This window comes from Xenopus laevis, chromosome 5L, assembly GCF_017654675.1.
Source record: "Xenopus laevis strain J_2021 chromosome 5L, Xenopus_laevis_v10.1, whole genome shotgun sequence".
Taxonomy (NCBI): domain Eukaryota; kingdom Metazoa; phylum Chordata; class Amphibia; order Anura; family Pipidae; genus Xenopus; species Xenopus laevis.
The window spans coordinates 156,930,463-156,939,916 of record NC_054379.1 but is presented as its reverse complement, the minus strand read 5'-3'; the positions used below and the strand labels follow the sequence as shown (position 1 = coordinate 156,939,916).

Below are 9,454 nucleotides of genomic sequence, written 5' to 3'. Positions count from 1 at the left end.
AGCTCTTTCTGAAAGCACATGACCAAGCAAAATCACCTGAGATGCACCTACACACCAATATTATAACTAAAAAAATATACCTCCCAACTTTCCCATTTTTAGAGGGACAGTCCCTCTTTTGACAGCTCAACCCGTAGTCCCTTGCTTGTACTGGAAAGTCCCGTTTTTCTCTGCACTGAACAGCCAGAAAAAGAAACAAAATTTCCATCTTAATTGGCTTTTGGCAGAGAGCCCAGAACAGCCCCAGCTTCAGATAAGATACCTTTGTAACAATTTCTAGATAAGCAAATAAGTAATTGTAACAATATAAGGTAACAGGTCTCTTGGGAGAAGTTAGACTCACAGCTTAAAGGGCAATTCACCTTCATTAGCAAAACTGTAATAACTGAAAAAAAAACACAGAAATATGTTCAAACTTTCATAACCTGCCACATTTTGTAGAATAAACATGGTAATTAGGGGGTGGCAGTTTTTTGATGTTACTGTTCCTTTAAAGGGGTTGTTAACCTTTAAATGACCACTTGCAATTGTTTTTTATTTTTAGTTATTTAGCTTTTTATTCAGCACCTCTCCAGTTTGAAATTCCAGCCATCTGGTTGCTACAGTCCAAATTACCCTAGCAACCATGCACCAATTTGAATAAGAGACTGCAATATGAATTGGAGAGTGTCTGAATAGAAATAGGAGTAATAAAAAGTAACAATAGCAATAAATTTGTAGCCTTACAGAGCATTTGTTTTGAGATGGGGGTCAGTGACCCCCATTTGAAAGCTTGGAAACAATCAGAAGATAAAGACATAATTCAAAAATGTAAAAAAAATAATGAAAACCAATTGTAAAGTTGCTTAGAACTGTTGATTTTATAACATACTAAAATTTCTTGAATTTGAAATTAATGTCTATAATGTCCTTTAATGTCTATAAGAATAAAATGGCATGTAGAAAATGATAGACAATTTGTGTTCTGACCTGTAACTTCAGTCCTGTGACTCATTGGCCCACAGGCACCTGCAGCTCATTTACCAGGGACAAATTCTGATCTTCCCTTTTATCATTCCTAATGGCAAGAGCTGCAGTGCATGGTAATGAATACCTGCATGTGTCCCTTTAATAGAGTACAGGTATGGGACCTGTTATCCAGAATGCTCAGGACCTAGGGTATTCCTGGAAAATTGATCTTTCCATAATTTGGATCTTCATACCTTAATTCTGTTATAAAATCAATTAAACATTAAATAAACCCAATAGGCTGGTTTTGCTTCCAATAAGGATTAATTATATCTTAGTTGGGATCAAGTACAAGATACTGTTTGATTATTACAGAGAAAAAGGTTTATTTTAAAAAATAAATTTGCATTTTTAATTATAATAGTCTATGGGAGACCACCTTTCTGTAATTCGGATCTTCACACCTTAAGTCTACTTGAAAATCATGTAAACCTTAAATAAATCCAAAAGACTGGTTTTGCTTGCAATAAGTATTAAATATATTATTTTGTATTCATCAATTTGGATTATTTGGATAAAATGGAGACCATGGGAGACGGCCATCCCATAATTCAGAGCTTTCTGGATAACAGGTTTTCGGATAATGGATCCCAAACCATTATGATTTTCCCTGGTCTCATTGGGTTCCCTCCAAGTACTCCGGTTCTCTCCCACACTCCAAAAACATACAGGCAGGTTAATTTGCTCCTGATAAAACTGCCCCTACTATCTGAGAATGTGATAGGGACATTAAATTGTAAGCTCCACTGGGGCAGGATAATGTATAATCCATAAAGCCATGCGGAATATTCTTTATAAAAATAATAACCAATAGTCCTGGTGTGAATTTGCTAAATGTTGTTGTAATTCTCCCCGTCCCCAGAAGATGGCGCAAGCAGAGCACTAAACTATTATCACTAGTCCTATTTTATTCAGTAATTCTCTGTCACCCCATTAAAAAGGCCTTTCAGTGAAGCTTGTATTACTAAATAAACACCGGGGACAATATGTTGGACGAATACGTAGTAATGGGAAAGACAGAACATGCCAAATCAACTTCTGGACCCACTGTGAGATTTCAGCTCTTTATTTTATACAGTGTTGCTTTTTTTTTTGCCTGAGGAAACATCCGACAAGTAATACATTATATTCTCAACACAGCCCTCATTGTAAAACACTTTAAAAAAAAAAAAAACCAAAAACTGATAGCGCTATAGTAGGTACAGGCTGGTCTAGACTGGGATTTAAAGGGGAGGTTCACTTTTAATATGTTATGTCAATTGGTCTTCATTTTTTTTATAGCTTTAAAATTATTTGCCTTCTTCCGATGCTTTTCAGCTGTCAAATGGGGGTCACTGACCCCATCTAAATTCAAATGCTCTGTAAAGCTACAAATGTATTGTTATTGCCACTTTTTATCACTCGTCTTTCTATTCAGGCCTCTCTTATTCATATTCCAGTCTCTTATTCAAATCAGTGCATGGTTGCTAGGGTAATTTGGACCCTAACAACCATGCAGATTGCTAGTCTGAGCCTGGGCGCAGGTAAGCAAGGAAGATTTTTGAGTGTATATGTAATTGTACCAGTATCCTCCCAACCTGCTTACATTTGGCAATTCCATCATCAATACCATATAAAGACTGTGATCGTCATTTATAAAGACTGGGCAAATTTGCACCTGGGCAGTAACCTGTGGCAACCAATCAGATATTTGCTTTCACTGTCCAACCTACAGCTGGATGAAAAAAGATAATCACTGGTTGCTATGGGTTGCCAGGTGTAAATTTTGCCAGTCTTTATAAATGAGCCAGTGTGTTTGAAATATTCTAAATCACAGATTATGAATGAAAATAATTAAAGGGGAACTTCGGCTTCCAACCCAAAATTTGATAAAGAGGCCCACATAATACAGAAACCTAATATACCCATCACAGTTACCCGTTTCTTCAAAAAGTATGAATAAATGCCATTTTCTATGCTGAAATCCAGCTGTTTAACAGTTCTTCTCTTTCTGCATCATTTGAAATCCTGGCAGGGAAGGAGGGACTAAACACTGATGTTATAAATTGTAACAACTTCTCCACAGCTTACAGACAGCATGCAGGAACTACATAACCCACAATGCATTGCACTGTGATGTTCCTTTCCTTATTGAAATCACATGTGCAGGGAATTGGGGTTTGGAGGATGCAGGCTGAGGACAGATGGCTGTTGATACAAAGTAACAGTAGTCAGACAGCTCAGCAAAGTAGTCAGACAGATCAGCAGGGGACTAGGCTTAGGGAACTGTTGCAAACCATTAAAAATCATGAAAAGTCTACATATTTATTAATTGATGTATATTGCAAAGTTGCTTGAAATTGTGTTTACTTTTCAAAAAGCTAAAGTTATGTTTGTGCGGAGTTCCCCTTTAAAAAAAAAAAAAAAAAGGTTTAATTTTACAATTAAACCAAGTTTGCCAGAGGTCAGAATTGATTTCTTCAGTCCCAACCCCCCCAGCGACCCGCCATCTTTGTTTCTCATGGTATTTGTTCTGACCTATTTGATTAAAGCAGAAATGGACGGTTATTTGTAGATTTATTCCTTTGCTATGGTGCTGCAGACTTTCCATCCCAATTGGGCTCTGCTAGGGAACCTCTGATGTGTGTGTGTTTGGAGAGATCCTGAGTGCCTTTAATTCAGCCGCAAATGGCACGACTAAAGTGCATTCTTCTCTTCTACACAGCAACGAGTATGGAGGAGATGATAGAAGGGGGGGCTCGTGTGATGTGAAGTGGGGAATGTGGGCCAATCAATGAGAAGAGCTTTAGCCAAAGAATTCTCCTGCTGAGAGTCGGCTTAATATCAAGGTTCCTTAGGCAGAGCCCACATGGTGAGCGGCGTGGAAAATCCAAGCAGAAACATCACCAGTCACCGTGAATAATTGTCTCCGGAAAGATGGAGAAAAGTTTCATTGTACATTATGTGCATTTATCACTGAGGTTTTATACAGATTACCGTGTCACTGCTAATAGGACCTTTTTTGGTTTGTTTGTTTTTTAAGAGGGGATGGTTACTTATTAAATTTAGATGGAAGAGTTATTATCACGTGGGTGAGACTTGGCACTGTTGATTAAGAGCATGCTCATGCAACTTCTCTGCTCCTTCATCTGCTAGGCCCAGATCTGATCAAATGCAGGCAAAACACTTTTACTTCGTTTTTTTTTTCCTGGTTTGGAGCAGAAAAATCAAGAAAGCATTTTGTTTAGATACTTACCTGCATCCTTCTTCACTCGTTGCAAATGTTCAAATGTTCTATATGAGATCATATTATTTCTTATGGATTAATTATGGACTTTCAGTCATGTTTTACATAAAGGATTAGCAATAATAGACTTATCCAGACTGCAGTTGTCCATATGTACTCAAGCAGGGATATCAACTATGGGACTGGATGGCCAACCAAAGGCCGTTTGTGTTATTTTGTAAATTATTTAAAGGGTTTACTGCACCAGTCCTCAGGAACAGCAACTGCTAAAGGGATATGGGAAAATCTGTTAATAGTGTTGACTTTTACACTGAAATCAGTTTTTTAAAAGAGCAAACAGATATTTTAATATTTCATTTTGAAATCTGACATGGGGCTAGACATTTTGTCAGTTTCCCAGCTGCCCCCAGTCATGTGACTTGTGATCTGAAAAATGTAGTCACTCTTTACTGCTGTACTGCAAGTTGGAGTGATATCACGCCCTACCTTCCTCCCCCCCTCCAGCAGCCTAACAACAGAACAATGGGAAGGTAACCAGATAACAGCTCCCTGGTGTATATATAAGAACATCACTCAATAGTAAAATCCAGGTCCCACTGAGACACATTGTTACATTGAGTAGGAGAAACAACACCCTGCCATAAAGCAGTTCCATCATAAAGTGCTGACTCTTTCTGAAAGCACATGACCACGCAAAATGACCTGCGATGGCTGCCTACACACCAATATTACAACTATAATATATATATATATATATATATATATATATATATATATATATATATAATTAATTTGTCATTTTATATGGTAGAGTAAATTATTTGCATTGTAAATCGTGTAATTTAGGAAGAAAAACTACACCATAAAAATCATGACCGATTCACTTTAAAGTAAAGGTCCAATCTCCATCCTCTAAAGCTCTACCATGTAGCTCCATAGTCCTGCCAGCCCACACCTTGGTGTCGGTGGCACTGCACATACTCCGTGTGCTTTGAGCTTTCCTTCTGTTCATTCCTGGTCATGTCAATTGTTAAAAGAGGCAAAAACATGGAGTTCAATGAGCAATTTTGGGGTCCTGGATCTTCATGATGTGAGCATTCCTATAAGTCCAGGCTAACACAGCAGATGTATGCAACTGTAAGTTTCTGCCCTAATTCCTCATGGGGTGTAAGCTATCTTTATTTCATTAATGTAACTTTGACTGACGTTCTGCCTCTGTTTATTGGTGCAGTTCCTCTGAAGAGAAAGCCAAAGCGACGGCCACAGTGGGGGAGAGGCATTATTAAGAAGAAGAAGTCCAGCTGCTGTTTGAAGAAAGAATTCGAGGATGCCAAGTTCAATGACTATGAAAATCACCAAGATGGACTGGAGAATGGGGATCTGGAGAACAGCACAGACTGCCTGGAAGAGAACGGAGAAGAAACTGGAGACCTTTCAGTAACCAACGATGAGTCCTCCTGTGATATCATGGACGGCGAGGCCGAGCACCCAAATGGCACCCTAGGAAAAGAAAGCAGTGTGGTGTCCACAGAGGAGGAAAGCTCAAACGAATCATTGTTAGTAAATAGCAATCCAACGTTGAATCAAGAAACTGAGCCCGCCAAGAATCCATCTTTTGCTCCGGAATGCTTAAATGGCGATGCTTCTATAGACAGCTTGGAAACATCAGACCTGCAAAACGGCAAGGGTAAAGTCACTTCCCTCCTGGCCAATGATGAAAAGCAACAAAACTCTGAGCCTTCTGAACATTCTGCTCAACAGGAAAACCCCATTGGTAATTGTGATAAATCAGCAATAGTGGATGCCGGTGAAACGCAGCAGCACACGCATTCTGAACTCGCACAGACTGATGAGCCAATCCGTGTAAATATGGAGGATGACCAAGAAGGTAAGACCATCGTGGTTTTCTTATCAGTCTATCTCTCTATTACAAGAGACTGGGGGACATATAACTCTGAAAATGTAATTCTAGGAGTTGTCAAGTACAGGTATGGGACCGGTTATCCACAATGCTTTCGACCTGAGGTATTTTGGACAAGGGATCTTTCAGTAATTTGGATCTCCATACCTTAAGTCTACTTAAAAATTGTTTAGATATTAAATAAACCCAATAGGCTTCCAATAAGGATTAATTATATCTTAGTTGGGATCAAGTACAAGTTACTATTTTATTATTACAGAGAAAAAGGAAATAATTTTTAAACATTTGAATTATTCGGATAAAATTAAGTCTACGGGAGACGACCTTCTCGTAATTCAGAGCTTTCTGGATAACGGGTTTCCGGATAACTGATCCCATACCTGTACTGTAAATACTTTTGATCATTACAAGCCTCACTATGTTTTTCCGGCTGGCAGGATAACATGGTCGCTTAATCAGATCCTGCCAGCTTGATTTATATTGTGCTTGTGGGCTCTAACAGTTGGGCTTTAAAGTTTGAATTAAAATCCTACCATTATTGCTTCATTATTCATTACGCCATTATATTGCACAGCTTTGAGGATGTAACTACAAGGAGTCCTATCAAGCCTGAAATAGTGGGTCCTCTACACCAAATTAAACTGCCTCATGATCCTAAAGGAAGAGGTTTTTGTCCAGGAGGCCCATGGATTAGTTAGTGCCCCCCTTTTCTACACCTTTAAAAATATATAACATTAAAAATATATAAGGAAAACATTGTTGTAGTTAGAGATGCACTGACTCCACTATTTGGGATTCGGCCGAATCCTTCAGGAAAGATTTGGCTGAATACCGAACTGAATCCTAATTTGCATATGCAAATTAGGGACAGGAAGGGAAAATATTTTGTTGGATCTGGACCTCGGTGAGTGTCTATCCCAATGATTGCAGCCAACGCCCTTTGAAAGTTTCAATCAGAGAAGGAAGTTTATTCAGGCACAGAATACAAAAGCATTCGGTAGCTCGGGGGAGAACATTCTGCAGAAACTGACCCTTACACATATCTATCATGTTTCGAATCATATCAAAGTCATTGTCTAATACATGATTGGTTAAAATACATCTGCATGGAATCTACATATTTATATACATACAAAATATTCTTATAGGGACATTTTTTACGTCCTTGTTTTGTGTGCGATTTCCCTTTGCATTCGGTTCGGCCAGGTTCGAGGATTTGGCCGAATCCTGCTGAAAAAGGCCGAATCCTGGATTTGGTGCATCCCTCCCTAGTTGCCCTGTCGCCAATTTTTTTTTAAAAATATTCTTTAGGGGCCCCAATCTTTTTTTTAACTTGTAAGGGGTGTCCTGGCGCCAATGTTTTTTTGTTTTGTTTTTTAAATATTCTTTGGGGCCCCAATTTTTTTTAACTTGTAAGGGGGACCCTGGTGCCAATATTTTTTTTTTTTTTAAATTAGCTTTTTATAACTTGTGTGTGGGGTTACCTTTTTAGCGCTGATGTCTGTGTGGTCTTATAACTGTGATGTGGAGCTGGCGGGATCGGGGGCGGGGGCCCCTGTCAGTGATTCTTGCATACGACTGTGCTATAAGTTTAAAACCCACATTTAACAGGACACACAGAAGATTTGATGGGCAGATTAGTATATAATGGAGTTATCTTTTTTTTTAGGATGCACTGAATCCAGGATTTGGCCTTTATTCAGCAGGATTCGGATTTGCTGAATCCTGGCCGATCTGAATCCGAATTTGCATGTGCAAATTATGGACGGGGATGGAAATCGCGTGATTTTTTTCCTTTTCTGGCCCTAATTTGCATATGCAAATTAAGATTCCATTCAGTATTCGGCCGATTCCTGAATAGTGGATTCGGTGTATCCCCAAATTGGGCCCCTGCTCTAAATAATCTCCGGATATTCCAGGTGCTTGTGCCTCCTTCCCAAACTTCTTGTGGGTTTTGTACGAGCCGTGAGACACTAATTGTTCTGCTCTCATAACGATTACCATTCTCTTGTTCTCATTATACAAGTCTATTGTTGCTGGGATAATTACGCAAGCTGCTTCAAAAACACATTCTAGTTCCACCCTTTAAGCTCCGCAGTTGGAGTTCATTTATTATTTCAGAAATGTCAGGAGTGGTTTTTTTTTGTTTTTTTTTTTTGCTTTGCAGCCATTTTTAACCTAATTAAAATCAATAGCAAAGTGTCTTAGGATGTTGTGATTAACATTTATTTTAGTAAGATTGATATTACTGGAAGGCAGTGGCACCCTGGTTTGTGTCAGGAAAAAAAACTCCCCGTGTGCCGTTGCCCTTAATGTTTAGGTAATTACAAAACTGATGTTTTTCTTCCAATTTTCACTCTGAGAAGTCTCATTGGTTATTGTTGCCATACACTGACCATGTATATGCAATGGGTTTTTGGGCTTTTTAAGCAAAAAAGAGTTAATATCCAGCCATAAGAATAAATCATGTGTTACATTGGACTCTAACACAACAGGCTGGGCTTTTGCTTTGTGGAAGTAGTGAAGTAAGGGTGAAGTACAACTACAACTCCCATATGCTACTGTGCATGAAAGACAAAATACAAGGGTGCCGGGAGGTTCTTGCAACAAAAATAGAACAGTTTGTCAGAGACAAATGATCCACAAGTTTATTACTTACAATAGGCTCAGCAGAGAATTATGACATGGCTACAACATGTGCCTCAGAGACTGCACAGTGGAACTCCCTGAGGTGATAGCGTCACACCAGGATAGATACACCCTCAGGATCTCAGCACCTTGACCTGGGTCCCACATGTTGGATCAGGGAACTCACTAGCCCTAATTCCCTATTAGTCTTTGTCCCTATATCACAGGCCAGTCTTGCCTGGGGAAAGAGCTACCTCCTTGCTATCCCCTCCTAGTTGGAGCCAATCTGCTCTTGCTACTTAGCTGCCTATCTTACTCTCCTAGAGAGCACTATTACAGGTAGTAACCTATCTCTAGCTGGCCTCATTCACAGGGTCCCTGCTCCCACACTTCCACACTAGAGGTTCAGGTATTTTTAGGGCAAACTTGGCTTTACTGGGCCTTGTTGTACCCAGGCTCCCTGGAACATCCAGCTGGATCAGCAACCAGAAGAGGAAGATCCACCCCTTCTCACTCACTATACCAAAGTGTGACAGGATGTGGTCACAACACTACCTGTCACTTCCTGTCACACTCTGCTATGATGACGGGAAGTGGCCACAAAAGCTCTTGGCCGATAACTTGGATATGCAAATTACAACTAGGGAGATCAGGAAGTGTAGGGATTTAAA

The 9,454-nt window shown here is 39.4% G+C and overlaps 1 protein-coding gene across 3 annotated transcripts in view; it reads left to right on the top strand.

Moving 5' to 3' along the window:
• The window catches only part of atad2b.L (ATPase family, AAA domain containing 2B L homeolog), a 120,030-nt gene that overhangs the window by 98,699 nt on the left and 11,877 nt on the right, over window positions 1–9,454 (top strand). For all 3 annotated transcript variants that reach the window (XM_018261584.2, XM_018261583.2, XM_018261582.2), the window contains exon 25: window positions 5,466–6,122. In XM_018261584.2, the coding sequence (XP_018117073.1) occupies window positions 5,466–6,122 (657 nt within the window). The remainder of the gene's footprint in view (window positions 1–5,465; window positions 6,123–9,454) is intronic.